Here is a 24,451-nt window from a genome sequence, read left to right as displayed (position 1 = left end):
TTCAGTTGGGTTCCCTGAGTATTCCAGATGGGGAAACAACAATCTATGAGTTGACATTAAAGAAAAGTTCTGCATCATTTGTTATAACTCACAAGTGGTTTCCTGTTACTACAGCAATTAAGGCACTAAAGGATGCTGACTTGTGCAGTGCTAAATATAAACCTGGCTGTCAGCCCCTTCGGTCACATGCCCAGCACAGGGAAAGCTGGGTGGAGCTCTGGTACAAATAGACAGAGGAGGTGATAGAAAATTCCTCTACTACTCTGGAGAAGGTAACAATGTCCAAATAAATATTCTGCATAAATAGAAAGAGCATAGTATTTTTTTTAATACTCCCTGTAACATTGTAGAGAATTACACAGTGATCATGTTGCATAACCCTCCCTGAAAACCACTGAAGTAGCAAGAGATTATCACCTTTATTTGAAACTTTTGTTACATCTGCCAGACAAAGAGTTGAACAAGATTTGCAGGAATGCAGTGTGCTCCCAGGCCAAACAACTCCCTTCAGAACAAACCCCAGTAGTGACTTTAGGCTTAGTTCACTCCTGTGATCCCCTGTAGTGAGTATACAATACACTTAACTTATTATCCCTTCCAAAAACGCGGCACAGCATTCATATCCTTTTAAAGATGCTTGACAAAACAGAGACACCTTAGGTGGAAACCCGGACTGGAAATGTAGAAGAAAGCATAAAATGCATCCAGGTATCCAGAGGCTCAAATCACTGTCCTCATCATTAAGAGGGTTTTATCCTTGACCTAATCCCAATCTCCATCAGTGCCTTATAAATGTGCAAATCAGTATTTCCACTCAAGAAGGTTCATGCCAAAATAGTACTTGCAGTGGTTTGCTTGAAAAGGCCTCAAACCACAGCTGGAAAAAAAAGTTAGAGTTAAGATGCTTGCCTCGGGATTCAAGGGGGTTAATCAGCTGAAATGATGACAACACAGAAAGGACTTGCAGCTTGTAATAGTGATGCAGCATAGGACAGAAATAGAGTGTTTCAGCAGTCTCCTTCAGAGAGAAATGGAAAATGTCAGAAAAAGCAGCTGAAGTGTTTGCAGGAGAGTGCCAGCAACATACTAACACTGATAGGAGAGCAAACAGGAACAAGAATGAGGTATTCTGATCTGTGTTCCAGAAGTAAATGGTTATATCATCATTTAAAAACAAAACAAAAAAGATAAGAAGGTACTTGAGAGCCACCAAGAAAAAAACTTGGTAGTTTCAACAAACCGACAAACAAACAAATTGCTATAGCAATTCCCTAACTGGAAAAAAACATCTTCAGAGTTAAAATTCTCTGCCTCAAAAAACCAAATACTCATCCTCCAAGAGGAGGTTGGCTCTGCCTTCCCTCATCACCCTCTCTATTTCAATGCTTGAGGACTGCAAGGAGTTCCTGGGAGCCAGAGGAGAGACACTTCCCAGTGGCATAGCAAACTCTTCCATCTTTGAAGGAATGAATCTTTGCCTGGGATTATTAACAACCTCTCCACTACATTTGGAAAAAGACCAGATGAGCCCTTCTGACTATCAGAGTGGAATTAATTTCATCCAAATATATTCATTTAACTGTTTCAGTAAGGTGAGGTTTTGGCGTTTCTGTCAGCATGGTTTTTCCTAGTAGCACTCTTGTTTGAGGCAGGGATCTATCCATCATTTCATAGGTTTGCAGTTGAGCAGAGCAGCAACACAGCAACAGTGCTGAACTGGAAGCAAGACCATGGTATCTGCGCATTATCAGAGTGCAGTACATTCTTGTAAAAAGCAATTCTGTGGGACACCACAGAAGATTTGTTAACAAAACTTATCAGCTCTCTGTGCACAATCAGATCTGATCTGTTAGAGGACTTTCATCACCTTTAAATAGAGTTGTGTTAGGCAACACTGATGTCTAAACATGAGAGCTCATGAAATATCTAGGGAGTTATCTGTACAATTATAATATCCTTTATTCATTTATGTTCCCCCCAGGCCCTATTTTAACAAGAAATCTGAAAAGCTCATGAGAGAAAAGCTTGTTTTTTCCTGTCCCTCCTCCCCCTTATGCCCTTTTCCCTCCTGCACAAAACTATACTTGTTTCCCCAGGAAAGAAAGTGAGTGGGAAAATGGTTTTAAGAACAGGGAACAGCATTGGCTGCTCAGGTCAAGCCCAGGTCTGGTACCTGCAAGCCAGCAGCAGAACCCCTTAGAGGACACAGCTCACTGACAACAGCAATGCAGAACACAGGGGAACGCAGGGCACCCTCTCCTCCGCTGCCCTGGCACAAAACTGAGAGTGTAACAACACGAGGGGTTTGTGCCTCAGCCACAGTAACAGCTGTGCTTGCCCAACAGCCCCTGGCACCAGCAGTACCTGCACTCGGAGAGAACAGCCCTTCCCAAAGCCACTACCACCTGCAGGGAGCTGCAGCAGCACAGGAGTACCAGGCAGGGGGCTGGCACATTAAATGTGTTTGGCTGGATTATTCTTTTCCTTTGAGAAAACCCGACTACAATCTTTACAGAGAGCCGAAGACAAACTGCTATTAAATCACACACCACTAAGTACCAGCCCTCCTGTAAGCAGAAAGTTCCATTCCCTGTCTGAGGATGACCTTGGAAGCAAGTACAACTGCAGAAACAAGCTTCTGTCTGAAGTAACTTTAAATATATGTTGAGTTTATTGCTTTTCATCTGTCTCAAACTTAATAGAGCTACCTAAAATAAGAGAGACAAAGAGGACAGATAAGCCGAATGATCATCAAACATTTTGTTACAGACTCATACTAAATGTAATGATATTCCTCCTAATTTTTCATTGCATTGGGCATTACAGACAAAAGTACGAGCTGCCTTGAAGTCCTTAAGAATCTATCCATTCCTATCAGCAAAAGGAACACCATAAGAAACCACTGACAATTTAGGTTCCAACCATAAATTACACTCAAGTAATTTGTGCCTCTCTATATAAATGCCTAATGAATACAAAATGCAGTAGCAATGACGTTATTCTCAACTCTTCACCTGCTGCTAGAGGGACTACAGTGGATTGATCACTTTGATACCCCCTTCCCTTTCCCATGTAATTTAGCAAAGCTTCATTTGTGAAACAAGTCTGACTCCCTGCATAGTCAAATTCAAGCTGCAATGGCTGCTTCCTCTGGCAAACAGCTGAAGGAATGATTATAATATAAAAACAAATAAAATCACTTCACATTGAACATGACCCTAAAATATTTTCTTTTAGCTTTTATGTTATAGGAGTATGGAATATTGACTGGGTTGTTAAGCAGATGCATTACGTAACAATTTATTCAGCACGTGAATTTTAAGTTCTAATAAAAAAATCACTCTGTTCACAAAAATTATCTGAAGTATTAAGATTGCAGCATTGTAAATAAAGTCATAGAGAAGGAAGAAGCAGAAGTCAAAGCCTACTGTGCTCTACTTTTCCTAAAAGTGAACAGTTCTGACTAAGCTCGCTTTTTATTCTTTCAACCAATGGCCTTTATTCTGCAAAACACAAAAAGGAACATCCTCCTCCTGGTCAATGTTTCTCCAGCTTCTGGCAAGCATGAGGCCTCTCTCAAGAGGATTTAATTGCAAATGCATCCCTGCAGCTTCCAGCTGCAGAACCAACACAAGCTTCAGTTCCCATCACATCCCTGCAAGTGCCAGCTGTGCACACACTCCCTCGCAAGTTCTTCAGAACCTCTGCTCTACGAAGAGCTGCACAACTGGTCCATCTATTTAGTCCCAATGCTTCTTAACTTCCCCAGAAACTACCCAATGTCAGTTTATGAAACACACAGTTTTGCTACTTAGGACAGTTTTTGTTTTCAACTTTATGCATTTCTCCCTTTCCGCTGACAGGTTTTTATAACCTGTTCTTTTGTCACAGCTTCACTGTAAGCAGAAGAATCCTGTGAGCACTGAAATTACACCCTCACCTCCAGTTCTGCTAATCAGCTTGAGAATTAGTGAAGTACTAACACAAATCCTTGGCTCAGAGTTTTCTGCGTGCATATAAGCCTGTTTTGTTTTCCACAGGAGAGGAAATATGGAATCTCATGCATTTAACACTTCTCCCCATTGCAATGGGAAGTGTGCTGTGGCACTGCCTACACCACTATTTACTGGGGATCTTAATGAAATATGCACCCCTATAGTTTTTCACGCTGTGCAGTGGAGACCGATCACAGTGTGCCTCCAGCATCCTTCCCTCCCTCATTCTCTCCTCCCTCTGCTTCTGCAAAATCTGTGCAATGTTTACACAGCTCCTTTTCCAGCAGCAAGGAAGGTGATAGATTCAGGCTGAGGTTGCTTTTTGTAGTCCGAAAAGCAAAGTACTGTATGATGTGGGGGGCAGCCACTCAGACCACGATGAATAATCCTAAACAGAGAGCCAGGGGAAGGGAGAGGAGAGACAGCTCCTTTCCTAGTCACAAGACAAATGTTGAGGTAAAAAAATACAATTGCAAGTAGTTGCCAAAACTGCAAAGGTAACCTGGGAGATGAAACAGGTATTGCTCACTAGTGCAAGTCACCACGTGCTGTTAGTGACATAGGATCCCAGAACAGACTCCTGCCTGAGGCACAAAAACCCTGCTGGCACTTCCCATGAGAAAACAGAAAAGCAGAACCTTAGGTCAAATACAAAACTGCACCCTGAAGTGATCTAAAGTCACTAAAACAAGGGGTAATTTGATACTTTTCCTCCTGTCCCTAAATTCCCTCCCGATCATTTATTTGGGACTTCTCCTTTATTCTGGCACTTGTTCTTAAGTACACAGCCAGGCCCAGCAAAAACCAGCAGTGCTAGCAAGGGAAGCAGAATTGAGACTTTCATACCCAGAGGTTTTTGGGACAGGGAAAGAACAGAACAGTCTTTACAACAACACAGGTGAAGGCAGCAGTGAATCCACACCCATGTGGCCAAGTCACATCTACTACACATTTCCTCATCCACAGCTCATCCAAGCCTGCTCTTACCCACTGTGGGAAACCCAGGAGAATGCCTTTCCTCTATGGCTGGGAAAATGTAATTAAAGTGGGCTTTTTTTGTTTTAATTGAGCTTTTAACACAGAATCAGACATAAATCACAGTAAAACTCAGACATAGTAATGTACAACTGCAAAAACTGATGTAAGCATGGAAATGAGGTAGATCCAATAGGTTCCTAGCACCCGACCCTGAGATGTTATCCAACAGTCAAAATTTTACAAGTCCAAAGACTTTTTTTTGTTTTGTTTTGGTAAACCAGATCCAATAAATGAATAAAAAACTTATAAAAGGTCACATATAATTCCCAATGAGAACAGTCTTTTTCAGCCTGGACCATTTGTGATTTATCAGAACTCAGGAGCACATTGGTACATTTCTTCTGTTCAGGAAACGGGACACTGAATCAGAAGTCTGTCAGATATTTCCAAGACGAAAAGGTCACCAGGCTGATTATTTATAACACCACCGTCACTTTTGCAGCTACCTATTTACTTGATTTATTTTACTCCATAAAATAATAAAAACAGTTAATGAAATTGGAGAAGGAGTGGTGGATTTCAAGTTGTTCTCCCATCTCTTCTTTATGGCAAAAATCTTTATTAGACAAAATGGCTGTAAATCTAGTTGGAAATTCTTACATCTCAGTCTTGAGCAAAACAGTTAATTTTACATTTTAACATCACAGTTTTACTTGCACTTTGTCAAAATCAGCCTGTTGCCAGGACTGAAGCAAAGAAACAACTGGATCAAGAGGTTATCTATAATCTGAAAATACAAGCTGATGGTATTTGAAAGAGCAGCTGGCTAAAGAAATTGGTTTGTTCCATGCACATTTTTCTCCAGTCTTCCACAAAATTAAACAAAGCAAATAAAACCGTTTCTACCAATTCAGATTGTTATGAAAGATGGGATAATATCCTCATGGAAACTGATGATTCACACCTCCAGTGTAAGGTAAGTTACTGCAAACCAGGCAGCAGTAAGGGATAGATCACTGTACCAAGTCAAATGCTATCAAATGCAAATAGTTTTAAAAGTTACTGTAACAGTACAATAACCAGAAACCAATAATGCCTAAAAGAAAAATGTAGCAGGGCAAAGTACAGCAGCAATTACTTGTTTGTTCCCAGCAAGCATTTGGACCTGAGCTTTGGGGCAATACAACTTTCCACAGGACAACACAACCCGAAGCACAGACCTGTGTCCATGGCACAGACAAGAATCACATACCAGGGAGTGTCTCCTAACCCTCCCTCCTTAAGGTTTCTCAGAATGATTCAAAAGTGCTCATGCCCAGACAACAGGCCCCAAACTATTTCCAAGAACTGAGCTTTGGGAACCTAAGGCCAGGCCACTGTGGATATTGCATCCAGTTCCTCTCAGTTGAAGTTGGTCTCACTGTAGAAACCTTTTTGTGTCAAACTTTTCCATTTTTCCTGAAATTAGAAAGATTTTTCAAAGCTGTGTCCTCCCCTCAGGTCATGCAGGAGCCTTTCACCAGGACCACTGCCAAAAGGGAAGGCATGTTTTGATTCTGGAAATGCCTAAAAACCATGAAGTATTTAAGAGCACTGAGGAAAGGTTTGATCCCTACAAACAAGCACTAGGGGATAATAAAACAAACCACCTGCTTCTTATGACTGCTTTAAGCCAATAAGAGAGTTGATACAGAAGACGATTCATCTCAAAAAGTCTTAGGTGTGTTCCTATTTTCCCTTTTTATTATCTAGAGAAAATAATTGTGATTTAAAAAAAAAAAAGAATGACCTGGTGGTATTTGCCAAAAGTATCTCAGTCTAAATTAAATTTAATAAAAACTCAAAAGATACCCAAAAATGAATGAACATGATGAGCCCACCACATACAAAAGGAAACCAGCAACTGATGCAGGAAAAAAGTACAGCAAGTATCACTATGTACTATGGCTGCAAGGGAAGGTATTTTATAAACAATTAGCATATAAATATCTAAGAATTCTAAGTAAATCAACACTGGAAAAAAAAAAGCTATGGCTTTATATTCATAGTTTTGAATGAAACATGCACTCTGCTGTGTTGAAAAAGATATTTTGCGAGCTTTGCCTCAAAATGCTTCCCATATTTCAGAGGAAGCATGTGTTACAGGCATGAGTTAGTCACATCGCAAAAAATTCCACGTTCATCCACTGTTAAAGGAAGTTCTCACAAACAGCAACAAAACAGAAGCAAAAAGGCATGCTTTTAAAATATTTGAAATATCACCATGCTAATTTAAGGATAAAGTAGAAGAGGGGCACAAAGCAGCTCACATATTCATGTCCCACTTTCCCCAAAATGAGCCATTTTTGTCAAACAGTCTAAACAACAGCACAGGGACCCAAGACAGCTTCTTTAGGTACTCTGCTTGCATGATATACTTATTTTTCCATACACTTGTTGTTTTTAGAAAGAATTTTTTTTTTTTGGAGACAACAGATGCCTCAGTAGTTTCATATTTGGATTGATTAAATAATAAATAAGGCTGACTAAAGCTAAGAGATTTCAGTTGAATGAGTCAGCTTTAAATAATTTCTTTCTTAGAGAAACTGGAAGACTTCCTTTTCTTTTAATTGAGGTTACACTGGAACTTCTGTGTTCACAGAATAAACATGATCTATTTCATTCATGCCTGTTGCAGGAAGATCTAAATGTTTTGCATCTATCACTCTCAAGGGTTTAAGCTGCACCCTAAGTAAAAGCTGCATTTCAAGTGATCTTCTGTAAAAAGTCCTGAATCAAAAGCAGCTTTTGTATTGGACAAGAGAGTTATTAGGAGACAGATTTTCCTTTTAGCTCCATAAGGTACTATTTTAAAAAAGACCCAGCTGAAGAACAATGCCTTAAGATTCAGATATTTTTTCTGTTTCATGATTTAAAAGATATTTGTGCATGACACCTATTTTGTATTCATCACATGCTTAAACACATGCAAAAGACAAAACAAATTTTAATTGGAGCAATCTTTTATTTTAATTGAAGCAATTAAATTAATTGCTTTACCTCTGGCAGGAAAGAGCAAAGGCAGATAACTAAATAATATTTTTTAATACTAGTATTATTTCTGCATTATATTTGGACCTTGTAATTTAATGTACATCACTTTCCAAGAAAAATGCATAAGGTAGCTGACACTGAGCTGCTTCCAAAAAATGAAGTTGTTTCATCATCTGAAATCTCTGAAGTATTAACTATAAACTATAGTACAGTGCAGCAGTTTCCAAAAGACCTACGCTAGAAACACCCTGGTCAAATTAAGCATAAGTAAATGAAGATATGGATTGCTGAAATTCTTGAGACTGAAGACTTTATATGAATGTGAACAAAAACTGTGTATTTTTATTTCTTGCAGCAATACATGCCAAATGCATCAAAACAAGCATGCAGGCAGTCTGTCAAACCAGCAGCCTGCTGGCCTTATGCAATGCACATGTCAACAAACACACTTTTCCATTTGGGTTTTTTCTACTGTACCAAATGCATTGGCCGTCTCTGGTGACTCTACCTCCTCTGCTGGCTTCTCAAGTGGTACCAGTGGTTTAGGATACCTGCATGCTATAACGAGTTTTCAAAAGCAAAATAGCAGTCATTATTTAAAATCTTCCAATCAATACTGGAGCATCTGCCAGCAAGAAAAGATCCTTTATAAATATTCAGACTGGATTTCTGTGGGTTTTACACCGATTCCACTTGATATTTTGCAGCGTTTTCTCTGCAAAAAAATACGACAAAGTTTCTGCATTTAAGCAGACTAGAACCTGCTTTAAGTTATGTGAGCAAGTAAAATTTCAGAATATGGAAGCTAACGAAACCACAACAGCAAAAGCATGAACTTCATAAAACATTACCTTGCTAGAGGTGGTACAAAGGCAGACAGTTACAGCTGACATTCTCAGAGAGCAGTTTCAGAATAGCTTTACCGTGAGTGACCATGCACCAATTTACTTGTTTATAACATTAAACCTCAGCCCCTAAATTACCTAATAATCTGTGTTTGAAGGGATTTAATGATCATCTAGCTCCAGCCCCATGAGACACCTTCCACTAGACCCAGTTGCTTCAAGCACCATTCAACCTGGACTTGTAGGGAAGGGACACTCACAGCTCCTCTGGACAACTTGTGCCAGTGTCTCACCATCCCCACAGTAAAGAATTTCTTCCTAACAGCTAATTTAAACCTACCCTTCCTCACTTTAAAGCTATTCCCTCTTGTCCTATCACTATAGGTCTTTGTGAAAAGTCCACTCCAGGACACTTGTAAAACCCCACTTATGTGCTGGAATGTGCTACAAGGTGTCCCCAGAGCCTTCTCTTCTCCAGGCTGAACAGCCTGAACTTATTCAGCCCACAGAAGCAGAGGGGCAGACACCAATCTCTTGTCTGTGGCAGACTCAAGGGAAAGGCCTGAAGTTGTCAGGGGAGACTGAAGTTGGATATTAGGAAAAGGTTCCACATCCAGAAGTTGGTTGTGTCCTGGAAGAGGCTCCCCAGGGAAGTGGTAACAGCACCAAGCCTCAGAGAGCTCAAGAAGCATTTGGACAATGCTCTCAGGCACATGGTGTGAGTCTTGAGTGTGTCCTGTGCAAGGCCAGGACCTGGACTCGATGAGTCTTGTGGGTCCCTTTAAACTCAGGATATTCTGTGATTCTGTGATTCCTGAGGTTCAGCTGTTAATCAAAATGTTCAGTAGAGCCTCAGCAGCATTTTTCCTTCTGCACTCTGCCTTCACAAGAGGGCTCCAAGACTCGGGGCAGGAGGTGGGGGGAATACAAAAAAAAGTTTCAAAAGCAAAATGTAGCACATCCTTCCACCCGAAACACAGTATTTCTTTCACTACCTAGTACTTTTGACTCAGCAGTGAGATGAGTAACAGTCCTGGTGTAGGCTGCAATGGTCTAAGAGCATAAAGGAACTCACACAGCAGGCTGGCAAGAGTTTGTCATTATACCAGCCTGACAGGTATAACGTCAAACTTGTGAATTAGACACTTGCCAGCAGTCTGCCAGAAGATCTTTTCCTAGAATAGCAATCAAACACTAGAGTTAAAAAAATTATTGACCTAGGTCACAGCAAGGGAGAGAGAAGTAGATCACATTGCTCCACACACAGCATGGCATTCACCTGCATTTGCTGGGTCTGTAAAGGAGAGAGGAAGACAGAACCGTCCCCACCAGGTGCCACGATACCTGTCAAAGCACAACAGCATGAAATGTTCCTCTTCTCCCAGCTCAGTGGGCTGAGAGCAGTCCTCACCACAAACCTCAAACTTGCACTGTGAAACCACTCTTCAAACCAGACAAGTACTTCCAAAGGATGGAACTATGCTTTGGCGTGTTAACAGAGATTCAGTTCTAGGAAAAAGAGGCACTAAAATCCAAGTGGTTCCAAACCACCCTGGCAGATGAACCAATTTGTTCATATTAGCAAGAAGCATTTGATACACACAATAGAATCTTTTTCACAGGAGACTTGTTTAAAGTGTCTAAAAACCTCAGTGAAATCCACTTGTCTTGGATGACATTGCATCTTTTCAATTACCTTTTCTTTGTAAAGCTGTGGAAGTAGAGGCACATAGGCTCAAACACTCCCTTAGCTATTCCAGTAAACTGGGGAGCTCATAAATTTAACACCAGAACATAGGCCAGTGAGGTTTCTCCTGACACCAAAGTAAGATTTCACCCAACAAAAGCTAAAACCTTGCAAATTCCCTGAGAGATTCTGCACCAGCTGTCAGCCCAACTGAATGCAAGGAGGTGGAGCCCTTTACCTGCACACTGTGGGGGTTTTTTTGAGTTTTTTAACAAGAAAAAAATGCAATAACTTGAACTTATGAACAGTTTTCTATCACAATGCACCATTTTGTTCAGATTATTTATGTATCTCAGATTATTATGTATGGTATGACATCCCAGGGCCTTCAAAGGGAATCTAGCTAGAAACCACATTCTCCAAAACCTGCAAATAAAATGACAAAACCAGCTGTCAAGACTCATTTCTATGGTGTTTGTGTATGTCTTCCAGGTAATACACAACCTCAACAGGCAGAGGAAGAAGAAATTCCACTTCAAAAAGTCTTTTATTTAGTGACGATATCACAAAAGTCTTCCACTAAAAATATAAAATGCAACTGGGTGCTTTCAAGGAATTGTGTTCAATGTACAAGCATTATATACTAAAAGCATCTATTTTATTTATTATATACACACATACATATTTTATGTGTATGTACACAAAGACAGGAAAACAGGATTTGTTTTCCCATCTATGCAACAAAAGATGGAAAAATAAAGGATTCTCTCACTGTCAGGACCTGAGATTTCTTAAAGGCCCTAGATAATCACTGTGTTAGTAATATTAATGAAAAGTAGTTAGATCTGGGCTGAAGAATATTGCAAAGCAGCACATAAAAGATCAACAGTACCCTAGGAAGCAATAAAGACACAGCAAAAATGCCAAGTTTAGGATTTCTTACTTGAAAACGTCAAACCCTTTAGTATTCTCCCTCCTCATTACCAGGCTTGCTGCACTGCTTACAAGTGCATCTTTCATGAATCATCTCATCTCATACACTGAAAACTAAAGGTAGAAACCCTAAATATAAGCTCCTTAAGAAAGAAGATCCATCTTCTTCCTAACACCACTTTTATCAATGGAATACTGCTACAGAAGGTCAGAAGCATTAAATCATTCTCCATATTTTCTGAAAAATTTTACACTTTCATCTCCATCATGCAAGAAAGAAACAACAGAAATCTGACTATCTGAAGCCATCAAAACTAAGCCTTGATTACAGGGCGCCACTTTTAAAAACAGAAAGCAAGACAATTACATTTGAAATCAGCCTACTTGCTACTTCAGTGTTCCTGTAACTATGAAAACAGAAATATACAAATTACTTGTATTCAATTCTACATGTACCATCTTCATCTAGTGTGGCTGGGTGTGGCCCATACGCTTACAAGAAACACAAGCTAAAATTTAAAATCTTTGTTTAAAAGTTCTTCCTGGGAAATTGGGACACCTCATTCATTTGTCCAAGGTTCAAAAGGGAAAAGAAAAAAAAAAAAAGAAAAAAAAAAAAGACTAAAAGACCTCAACGCAGAAGAAAAACTAAATCTAGGTGAGAAAGGATTTGGGATTTGCAGCTGTATTCAGAAAGAACAGCTCAGTGATGTTTTGACTAAATGGTAAGATAGTAAGATACAGATTATAGACTAAATCAGGACAGTTTTCAAAATATTTTCTGAGAACTATTCTATCAAGACTCAGTTTCACAGACTTCCCCCCAGCTTCTACTATGCAAAAAGCATCTATGAATTTAAACTCAGGCTTTCAGCTCTCAGTCATCACAAGCTCACAGCTAAGAGCTCTGTCTACTGAAGCACTAAAACAAACAGCAGAATTTCAGTCAGTGTTTATTCATAAGCTAGACTGCTTAACCAAGCTCTACTGCCCAGTATCTGGAAGCTCCTTAAACCTCCAAGTAATACAGGCGACAAGGTGATGGCAGGCAGGAACATAATCACAAACCTCTCCCCACCTGCATTTTTTGTGACTACAGCACAAACAGATGTTTTTAGTAACAAAAACGCTTCAGAGGCTCATCTAACTTACAGGTAACAGCTACAACTCACCTACCTGAGGACCGTCCTTCAGCGCAGCAGCCGCAGCAAAGGATGGGTTTCCCCGCAGCCTCTGCCATTAGCGGAGGCCACAGATAGTGTGTCCTGTCATATTTCGTGCTAGGGCAATTAGCTGGTGGAACTGCATCCTTCTGATGGTAGGCCTGGGAATGGGCTGAGGAACTTGCCCCATTTGGTTCTTGATGTGCCCAGGTCTCCCCATATTGCTGACAGCCTCCCCTAGCTGATATGGGGTCTGTTAGGGCACAGAAGAGGTAGTGAAGAAGGTCAAAACTTAACCCAATAAGGACTGTGTTAAGAAGGGTATGGACTAACACCTCCCTTTCCATAAAGAATTATGAAAAGATCACAGGCACAAAACAAGCTTAAGCACAGTAGCAAAACTGCACAGGCATTTCATGATCAAGGAGAGACTGATTTTTCAGACTCAAACAGAACACAGGAATTTATGCAAGCAGTAAAGAAGAGAATTTGAAGGCTGCATTCGTATCACTTTCATTGGAAATGAACACAAAAGTACAATTAGTGACCTCAGCTGAAGAATCAGCTGCTGGGAGCTACAGCATGCTGCCAGCAAATGAGAAGATTGATAAGAAGCCCAGCATCTCTAAAACAGTTTTGTCTTGACTGAAGTCATGATTTGTGAAGATCAAAAGTGACACTAGGCAATCGGAGAAAGTACCTAGAAAGCAAGGCACAAATAGTCTCCCCTCATCTGCTACTCACAACCTGCGTACCTATTCAGGTCATTGCTACACAGTCACCATTTCAACAGCAGGAAAAAGCATTCATTCAAAATATTTTCTAAACATTATAAAGCATTTAAAATACAGAATACAAACATCTAGCTCAGAAAAGTCTCTAATTTTCTCCCAAGTGCAGCCCTTCTATCCATCTTGTCTTCTTCTGGCACTCCACTGTGTTGAGAGTGATGATACATATCCTACACCTCTCTGCCCTTCTCGCAAAATCTGAATTCTTTCAATAGCAATCCTCTAGAAAACAGCTATGGGCAATAAATTCAAGATAGGTTTTTTCCCCTCCAATTCCTACTTAACAGACTTACTAGAAGCCCTTTTATGATTCTTCTTTTTTCATAACACATGAAGAAACAGAATTTCTTATAGGTAAGAGCTGACAGCTGTTACCGTGCTGCAGTCTGCTGCTGGCTAAAGGAAAAGGTTATCTACAAAAAAAGTCTTATCAAGCTAGATGGGCAGATCAAGAATCTGACTCCAAGGATGAGGTCCGATGGCACTACAACCCTTTATGCAGCCCTTACCTATGAGACTACTAAGCCCACAACTGAGATTTGGCTGAAACAATCTCTCCAGCAAGATTAATTATTACAGTTTCAGGCAAAAGTGAATTGCAATTTCCACTAGTGGAATAAACTTAAAACCAACTAATAACCTCCCATGCAGTAAAATGCCTAAATTCAAACTAATGCTTTTGCTACTTTGTTTCTAAATCCTGAATCATCAGAAAGTCACAGCGTCTTACACAACAGACTTTCAGTTATAACTAACAGCATCTGAGCAACAAGATATTAAATACAACCATCTGTTGACTTATATCTGTATAAACGTTGAGATGCCATACTGAAATTTTAAAGTCTCATTTCAATATACACCACACAATCCTCCAGGTACACAGCTCTATTCTGTTCAACCTGAGCAATAGCCGATGAGACAGAAACTCACTCAAAAACCTCATGGCAAGAACCCTTCAGAAGCTGAGAAGGATTTATTTCAGAAGAGTATTAGTTGTTAGTATTCAAAAGTTAGTGTCAACTTCCAGTTCAAAGCATTCTACCCTCTGCTGTGAAACAAACAAAACTGATTCACTGCAAGAGAGAAGCGCTGCTGCTCCCAAAACGAGGCGTTTAAGCGAACTACTCTCACTCTGACTAGAAACTAGTGTTTATACGCAAGTGTGCTACAAACAAAACCAAAGAGATACCTGAAACGGTTCTGGCTCTTCACAAAAGCAACACTTTTACAGCTGACCCCTAGACCTGTTCTCTGCCCACCCAAAAATTTTTCCAGACATCTACAGAGGAGCCACAAGGCACAGAAATGCCCTTTCCAAGGGCACGCTACTACGAAAGTCACAAAGAGGCCTAGATCAAATGCACACTGATCTCTTAAGTCCCCACTATCATCTTCGCTGCAATAGGGATTGTAAATTACAGCTGAGGATCAGAACTAGAAGTAAGGAGGTTGTAATTAAGAGGATTTGGTTTTGTCAGGTTTTGATTTGTTTAAGGAACAGTGTCAAGTTGGCAAGAACAGTTGGATCAGACGAGAAAAATCACTGTGAATTACTGTAATTGGCATTGCATAGCCCTGTATTCAGGGAGATCCGTAAACTTCCCCAGCACACACACACCTTCCCGAATGAGAACCGACACTTCCAAGAAGCAGCGCCGGCAGCTCTCCGTGCAGGGAAGTGTAACTCATGAATGAGCTCCCAGAGCAGCAGCAGCCCGGCGTCTCTTAAGAGGTCTGAAATCAATTTACTGCTGCCCTGGTGTCAGGAGGATTTCATGAGACACACTTTCCTACTCCCATTCCGAAAAATGGCCACCCGTGGTTCTCTGAAACACCCGGTGAGATGACAGACCCTCCGAGGATTTGGCACACTGGACCGATTTAAGTTCCAAAGGTGCTGCGGATGCTTCTGGAAACTAAATGTCAGGTCGTGTGCATCACCTATACCCAATTACGCGAACACACAGGGGCGAGCGGCTCTCGATGCCTCCTCCTGCTGGAGTTTGCTACTCGCCCGAAGCAGTCGCTTGGGCGAGGGCGGGTGGACCCCCAAACTTCGGAGGCTCAGCCCCTGCCCCGGCCCGGCCCTCCCACCGCCAGCCGGGCTCGGGGTGTGTCGCGGCTCACCTTGGGCGATGGCGATGGACTCGAAGCGGTGGAGCTCCCGCAGCAGGCAGCTCCGCTCGGTGGAGTGTAGGCTGTAGATGAAGTCACGGGCCCCCTGCGCCGTGTTCAGCGCTTCCATCGGCTCCTTCTTGGGGTGGGTGCCGAGCGCCCGCGATCCCCGCGGGAAGAGCAGCCCCTCGGCGCCGCCCCGCAAGCTGCCCAGGCGGCGGCGGCAGCAGCACCGCGGGCCCCGCAGCGAGCCCAGGCAGGACGAGGCGACGGCGGCGGGGCCCCCCGGCCGCCCCAGCAGCAGCGCCGCCCGGCCGAGCCACGCCGACATGGAGCCGGGGAAGGGCGCGGCGCTCGGGCCGCCAGAACCGCCCGCGGCCGAGTCGCCCGGGCCGCGCTCCCACGGCTGCTCCGCCAGTGGGGCCGGGCGGTCCGCGCCAGGCACCGCCCCGCCGAGCTCCCGCCAGCAGCGGCGGCAGCGCCGCCCCGCCCCGGCCCCGGCCCCGGCCCCAGCCCCGCTCCGCTCGGGCAGCCTCGGCCGCAGGGCGGGGCGGAGGGGCCCGAGGGGCGGCCCCGCGCAGGCGCCCGCCCGGCCGCTCTGAGGGGAGCGGGTCGGCGGCAGCCGGCGGCTTCCGAGCGGCGCGGGGCTCCGCTGCCGTCCGAACCCGGCACGGTGCACCCGCTGTCACGGTGCCTGAGAGCTCCCAGGGCTTCTCGCAGCGTCAGGCTCCAGCAGCTTAGCAGGGCTACAGAAATGAGGTTTTGCTTGTCTTTCCCGTTCTCCAGGGCCTTGCCTTAGAGTATTGTGGTGTTGCATCATCCAGTTTTAGGCTTAGTACACTTCGCTTGCATATAGCGGTTGTATTGTTTTAAATTAATTAGCAGGTATTCTGACACACCCGGAACAGTTATTAAAACAAAAACAAACAACCCCCCCAAAACAAACCAAACAAACAAACAACCACCACATCAAAGAAACGCCACCCCATTCAGGACAGAATTTATGTCTTGAGGGAACAGAGGTTGCTTTAAAATCAGGTTGGGTTTTAGACCTCTCTTAGCTTTGCTGCTACAAATACCGTCCATGAAGGTTAATCCACAATTGTTCACTGTTTTGTCAAAGCACTGTATTCAGATTGTATTAGATACTGTAATTAGACTGCAAAGAACCTAAACAACCACCTGGGACTCACATATTTTATGCCTAGCTTGTTTAATATGAAGGTGACTTCAGAAGGCACTTAGAATTTACTGCTGCAGCTCTTTAACACCAAAGGAAGCAGACCTATTGATGTCCACCCAGGTGGTTTCTTCAGCCAGGGGCATCTGCTGCCTTCTTGGAGGAAGGCAAACAGAAAGTTTTAATTTTGCATGAAGAAGCAGCATTTTCTTTCCATTTCCATGGCTGCAGAGTTAACATATGGTATAAAGACAAAGATCTCAGTATAAGCAGAGGTGCCTTACCTAGACTATGCATTCAAAACTATGGGTGTTTTATATATCCTACATGTACAGTGCAGAGGGAGCAGAAAGTGAGTGCAGAAATGTAGAAAAGTTGTAAAGGCCTGGGTGTGTAATATTTTAATTCTCACCCTGTTAGTTAAATAGCAGAGATAGAGGAGTATAGGCTACTATTTTCACTTAGATGCCATTTTTCCATGCATCTAATAAAGCCTGCCTCTGAGAGGAGAGATTTTTTTTCAATTCTGTCTCTCTGCATACTCCTGGTCCAGAGCCACTAAGCCTTTAATGGTGTTCAGAACTGTGCTTCCCAATTGTTTCATTCAAAAAGTGGAATCTTCTGCTGCTCTTTGGGTGAAATATAGGAATCAGTAATAGTTTTCAATCCCAGAGAACTGTAAAAACAATATTCATAAATCTGTTCAAAAATGCTGTTAAAATTTTCATAACCAGATTGCTTTTACAGTAATAATACATGCTTCCACATGGAAAGGCAGGACATGCAGTGGGGCTGAAAAAAAATGCCAGATGAAAAATAAGGAAAAACCAAACTTTCCAGAGGCCAAACCTGTGATGCTTCAATTTGGCATATTTCTGGTTGTGTTATATATTACATTGTATTTTACATTCACACAGCTGGACTGCACCAAACTACAGAGACAGAGCAAAGAAGGAGCACAGGTCTCTGACAAGAAAAGAGACTTTCTCCCTTTCCCACCACTGCAGCCCATGCCACATTGTACAGATATTACTAAAGGTGATTGCATCTGGATTATTCTTGGGGTGTTTTGACAGGACCCAAAACATTGCAGGTCTTTTCAGACACTGAAGGACAATGAGCAGGAAGTTTCTCGTGTAGTCTTTAGGTATTTGTTGTATAGGAATATTCACTCTATAGAGATATGTAAGGACATTATTTAATTAGACAATATACAACACTGTTATGAAAATAAAAGTCAGTACTTGTGTGTCAGGGTTGAGGTCAGGGTTTAGCAGACAGCAAATTCTTCTGTGGCCATCAGCTGTGGTTTACACCTTTCCAAGTCTTTAAACTGCATTGAACAAATTGGAATAAAAATGTCATTGGAGGGACTATTCTGCAAGGACGGGAAATTACCTAAATAACCTAATAGGTTTTTTCCATAATTTTTGGTTGGAGCTTTTATTTTCTGAAAAAGGGAAATTGAAAACGTTGGCTGAACTGACACTTTAATTAATCAGACTGTCTACTTAACTCTGTTCAGTGGGTGGTGTACAGTAACTTTCATTAGTCCCTGACACTCCAGCAGAGCTTGAGAACCTGCTGAAATTCATATTTCTCACGATGTTCTGAAAAATGCAGAAGTTTCTCTGTATTTTCTTAGGGTTTTTGCTGATAGCCTTATTTTCTCCTAAAATTATTTATATTATGAGTGACCAAACTAATAGAGATGGCTCATACACCAACTGACAGGACTTGAAGGAAATTGTTAAAAATGTGACACAGAACGTTAGGTAAGTTCAGCCTTAAAAACTGGAAGGCAGTTTATGTAAAAAGCAGCAGAAAAATGCCAACTATCTTTAACAGGATTTCTGCAAGGCCTTCTAGGGACTGCAGAGCTGAGAGAAAAGTCTTTCTGTGGATATTGGCAGGAAATACTTTGCAGCCCTCATCCTATATAAATAATGGGTCTATGTTTAATAATTATATTCTTATGTGGTCGAGTAATATAATATTAATGAAGGAACTTTCTATTAAGGATGATTTCTCTGCCCAGTGTAAAGGTGAAAATTGTTAGCTAAGGTGAGACCAAGGTTTAAAGGTTGATAATCAACTATGCACAGTTTATGTTTTACTAGTAAAGTACTATATATTTATATAAAGTACTATATTTTGACCTATGCAGGTCAAAATTTCTAGGAAACTTACAAATAAATAGCCCCAGAGAGTACAAGCTACTTTTATTTTGCCTCACATTTCTGAAAAACAAGTGGCTCCTCTGGTCCTTCTAGCCCAGTTGGGGGCTGGCCCTATAGTCCTTTGTAGCTGGCAGGTGGAAGAATCCACAGACTATGACGCACAAATGTTCACTCAGAAAAGGAGCCCTGAAATATACTGACCATTTTCTAAAATTCAAAATTCTATCTGCAGTCTAAAATATGAATGTAAGACAAGTTTTGGAGGTTAAATTACCATTATTTATTGCAATAGTGCAAAAAAAGAGTAAGATCTTATAATTTAGGAATAAAAGAAGAATTTGCAGTAGTCTTAGAATAATAATCATAGAATCACAGAATGTCTTGGGTTGAAGGGACCTGAAAGACACTTCATTCCAACTCCCATGTCATGGGCAGGGATGTCATTCACTAGACCAGATGCCTAAGGCCCCATCCAACCTGGTGTTGAACACTTCCAGGGTTGGGGCATCCATAATTTTTCGGGGCAACTTGTTCCAGTGCCCCACCATCCTCTGAGTAAAGAGCTCCTTCCTGACATCTAATCTAAATCTTTCCTCTTTTAAAAGTTTAAAACCATTGCCCCTTTTCCCTACCATGAACTGCCCGTGTAAAAAAGTTGCTCTCCCAACTTAAGAACTTATCGGAGATCTAGTGCAGCCAGAGGATCTTTCTCACTATCACCACTTCCCTTCTTGTAGAGCTTTGTACAATCGTATGCATTATAATATTGATAAACACTTATTAACGATTTGAAGACAATTTTTTGACTTAGACTCTACTGGCTTTGTCAGGGACAGTTAAAGTTCTTTACAGTAACTGGTATGGGGCTGTGTTTGGGATTTGTGCTGAAAACTGTTGATAACACAGGGATGTTTTAGTTACTGCTGAACAGTGCTTACACAGTGTCAAGATCTTTTCTGCTCTTCATTTTTCTCATGTAAATTATTCCATGTTTTTAACACGCAGGAAGCAAAAGGCACAATGTAAGGTTTGAACAAACCTGAAGATCGCGGTAGACAATCACTGAATAAGCTCCCTCTGGAACACTGTGCCTGAAATGGATAGTGAGGTTTTTTAAATTATAAACATGGGGTTATCAAATACAAGATGTGAAGTTGCACATATTCTATCTAGTTTGTCTTTCAGGGTAAATGCTTTCAGAATATTGTATTCAGCTACAGTGTCCCCAGTCTAAGATAAATTACACATAGTTTAAAAATATATTGAGAAAATTAGTAAAGGTTTGGGAAAATGCTGGTTAAAAAGAGTGTTCAAAGGTAAATTTCTTCACTTTATCAATAGGAAGTTTGTGAGTTTAACATAAACATAGTCTCTAAGACACTTGCTTTATTAAACAACATTTTCAGCACACAAAAAAATTATACGGTACAGTCACAGCCATCCATGTATATTGATGTACGGCAAATCTTGAAGCCAAAACTAGTCAGAGTTTTATTTTAGCAGTGAAAATAATAACTGAAACAACTTTCTGAAGGGTAATTTTCTACAGAATGGGATCTGCTTCATATAATAATTAAGTAAGTCTTATCTTAGTCAAGCTCTTAGTTCTGCTTAGATGATCTCTTAGTTCTTCTTTTGACTTTGAAAAGCCAAATATAGGTGTTTACTGTAATTTCTCCCACAATTATAATATATGGTTCCCAACATTTCTTCAAATGAGTCCTGGAGATTTTCACACTAAACATAATGGAAAATTTTGCCCTTTGTTTTCCAGCATTTGTATTCTACTTGGAAAAGATAAAGATCAGTACATCCTTTGAGATCAAAAAGATGAGTGTGTTAGTAAATTGGGTAAGGTGAGAGCACTGAACTGTTTCAGTTAGTAAACTGCATTCAAATATGTCAGGGGGAATGTATCAAAGAAGAGAAATGTTCCAAAAGAGGGTCAGAAATGTCAGAGGAAAGCAACATATATAACTTACATTTGTTGAGCTAACTGAGCTGTTTTCTGTTTTATCTCTCCCAAAAAAGGACTCGGTGGTCCAAAATTTCTCTGGTAATTTCTGCTGTACAGAGGGTCTCCAACATCAGTGTAAAACTGTGACTGTCATCAGGGGGTACTTGGACATTCTTTGAGGTGTGTAAGATTGATTTTTGGGTCTATAAAAATGCTGAGCAGGGCGTTGGGTGGCTGATGTGGTGTGAGGAATGAGCAGCTCCTGCCCAGCTCTGGAGTCAGCTGAACACGTGAATGCTGTAAAACACCTTTTCCCAGCCACCTGCCTCTGGCTGCTTAGTTCTGGGGTGGTATCACACCAAGGATATTATACCATTGCCTTCCTTTGAAACATGAAAGGAAGATAAAGGTCTCAACGCCGTACAACAAGCTGGGTTAGGACCTTGGAGACATCTACCACTTGGCGGTGTAAAATGGATGAGATGACCTATAGTGACCCCATCTTGATAATGTTTCGCTGTGTCTGAGGCTGCTGTTCCCTCATGCTTTATAGAACATCCCAGTCACCATTATCCATGTTGCCCCTTAATCCTGTTTTCTTCTAATGAGCAAAGCTAATTAGTCACAGGAGATGAGAATTAAATACCACCGAAAGGGCAGCCCAAGCTGTTGTTCAGCCTGTTTACACATTCAATGAAAGAGGTCATGAGCAAAAGCTTTGTTACCTCCCCACAGAGGTTTTCAGGCACGGATTTCTCTGTTTTCCTTGGTTTTCCTTTTCATCAGCCTCTTTCTTTTTCTCTCTCACTTTCTACTCTAGAAGTCTTCCCCCCACACTACCCTGTTAACATACTCAGCCCGGCTGTGCCTGATCCGTTACTTTAGAAGGGCCCGTGGCTGCTTTTTGGAGGCTTTCCCCAGTCCACTTGCTACTTGCTGGTCCCCTCTTTTTCCAGAAGTAAGCATGCCGACTTGTCTTGAAGTCTTCAGTGCAATTTTCAATTTCTGTTCCCTAATTTCTTGATAACTAAGTTGCTGTTTGAAGCTGCCTTGTTATACAAAAGCAAATTTGATTATACACCATGATAATGTAATGGCCCCTGTCAATAATCGTAGAATTTCATAGTCTGAACTCTTTAAAGAAAATTCCTTTTTAAAAATCACAAGATGAGTTCTATGAATATAAGTTAGGATGCCAATCAATTGACTGATTCTATCACCTAGATAGTTTAAAAAAAGGAAATAAAGAGGTGTGAGGTGCAAAAAACTGCAATGTCTTACTGTAAAATTATTTGTATCCTCATTGTCTGGAATCTTGAGGTTCATCTAAACCAGTGAATGAACTCTTTCCTGAATGGGGTCATATGTGCATATCCCCTCAAATTAAAAAAATTACCAATACTCAGAATAGATTAAAATCCACATTTAGATGTTTCCTGTTGAATAGCTGCTGTGCAGATTTAACTGCTGGATTAATTCATTCTCAGAGTGGCAATGAATATTTAATTACTGTCTGTTTAAATTTCAGACTACTTCCACTGTTTCGGTGAGATCATCAAAAGTTCTATTGCCTACAAGATTTATTTAATTGTTTGTAGAGGACATATAAATCTATTTAAAATATGAAGATGTATGATCACAGAAAGATGATAAAAGGAGCAGAAACAGATGGTGTGTAAGATCATTAGGATAGTTTACACTAATATTTCATTCAGCATTGGGAAAAAAGGCCATAGGCAGTTCATAATAACTACAGAGATATAATAATCTTCAAATGTGCAAGTGACTGTGAGATGGTAAATCCACCATTAAATCAAATGGCATTTTTAATGTGTTTTATGTCATGGTGGTTTTAATTAACCACTTAATTTCTGTATGGACTAATAAAGATCAAAATTTTGCAAGTCTTGATTCCTCTTTCCTTTAGCAAAAAGAAAATAACTTCCTAAGGATAAAAGTTACAAGGTAGAGAACTTTTACAGTAACTGGCCACTCACAGCAAAGAATTGGAATGTGCATGTTATGCCTGCATGACTGACTCCTGTGCAGGTAAATAATGATTACTTACTCCAGCCAACTGTTTCTAGTATTGTATTGAACCTAATATCAAATTGGATACGAGAGGAGGCAAAGAATTTGTTCGTAAAGAGAAACATCTTCATCCCTAGAAAAGCAGATGCAAATGTGAAATAAATCAGTAATGACCAAAAGCCACTGCTTTGCAGTGTGTCAGGCAGTTCAATACCCTGAGCTCCTTCCTGAACAACAGCATTTTATGTCAAACTAGAAACAATCTTAATTGTCAGGGGCAGCTGGCTGGGTACAAGGCACAGCCTGATGTGCTGCTTCCCTGTCACTGAGGGTTCACTGCTGGCAATCCCTGAGAGTGCTTGCTGTACCAGGTGGGTGAACAGAGCAGTAGCACATGGAAAGAAATCTTGTCTTGGCCCTAAATTCCAAATGACCCAGTGAGGCTGATATCCAGCTGTTACAGGTAAGGAATGACTATTATAATAGTCTGTTATAATATTAGCATATATTCTGCAAAAGTTAGTATCTGTGATGTTTTAGTGCTTTAGAGGATAATGGTAACAAATTTTAGTATATTTTTAAAGCAAACTAAAGAAAGAACCTGGTTTCCTTCCCAAATTTTGGGTACACAGACTTATCCAGGAGACCTAGACAAGCAGCTGACAGAAGGGATTCTCCTAATCTCACAGGAAGGAACAGAAAACTTCCAATATTCATTGCAACAAAGTATGAGGTTCTGGGCACTGTATCTTGGCTCCATTCCCTGTGTTCCCTTGATGTCCTCACCCCTTTTTTCCCTGGGCTGTTGCTGGGAGAGCTGTTATAAAACGATGCAAAATATGAAATTTGTACTGTGCAAGCCCTTAAAAAACTGCTCTGAAGCTAAAGAAGAGTCAGAACAAGATGAGACATTTAGCAGAATGGTTATCAAAATTAAATGTGAAAAAACTGGAAAACTGAAAAATGGTTATTCCATACCTACCTGCTGTGGGTTTCTTGCATTCTTTCTAAAGTCAGATAGCAATCACTGTCAGAGGAGAGATTTGTGAACTAGAGGGATGACAGGCCACATGACCAATGGCAGAACCAATGGTTCTGGATTCTCTCACATCCTTAGCCATTTGTTTGGAAGATGTTAGAGTGAATACACAAGCAAACAGTCCTATTAATAGAGGAGAATGCTTGCTGCCACTGAATCTCACTTGTGAAATCCAGGGATTTATCTTGCTTATATTTAACTTGAATTTTCCTGCACCTTCATAACCCATGGAGGAATGTAGTGGTGAAATTTGCTGACCCATGCTCTCTCAGACAGAGCAGTGCCACTTTAAGAGTGGCTGAATTGTTCATTGCTCTGATCTTTTTAAATAAAACAGAGGACAGATCAGTCTTGCGTCCATTCATTACCAACACAGTAGGCCACCATTGTACTCTAATTAATCTATTTTGCTCTCAGTCTACAGCAGAGTGTCCTAGAATTACCACCTTTATATACAGTGGATGAATAAATGTACAAAATTTGCATTTGGGCTTAAAAGGTCCTATAACAACTGAAAATATGTT

The 24,451-nt window shown here is 41.0% G+C and overlaps 1 protein-coding gene across 3 annotated transcripts in view; it reads right to left on the bottom strand.

Annotated features, from left to right (window-relative positions):
- The window catches only part of TMEM65 (transmembrane protein 65), a 29,644-nt gene extending 13,667 nt beyond the window's left edge, over window positions 1-15,977 (bottom strand). The window contains exons 1-2 of one of the 3 annotated variants that reach the window (XM_066176327.1): window positions 15,553-15,977; window positions 12,648-12,887 (exon numbers count right to left, since the gene is read on the bottom strand). In XM_066176327.1, the coding sequence (XP_066032424.1) occupies window positions 12,648-12,887; window positions 15,553-15,871 (559 nt within the window). In that variant the 5' untranslated portion in view covers window positions 15,872-15,977. Of the gene's footprint in view, window positions 1-8,483; window positions 8,565-12,647; window positions 12,888-15,552 lie in introns of all 3 variants that reach the window. The other 2 variants (XM_066176335.1, XM_066176344.1) reach the window with 2 other exon arrangements.
- Between the last annotated feature and the right edge of the window lie 8,474 nt (window positions 15,978-24,451).

This window comes from Chamaea fasciata, unplaced genomic scaffold (genome assembly GCF_029207755.1).
Source record: "Chamaea fasciata isolate MVZ Bird 193981 ecotype frontalis unplaced genomic scaffold, bChaFas1.0.hap1 SCAF_1, whole genome shotgun sequence".
NCBI lineage: Eukaryota > Metazoa > Chordata > Aves > Passeriformes > Sylviidae > Chamaea > Chamaea fasciata.
This window is presented reverse-complemented; position numbering and strand designations above follow the sequence as displayed.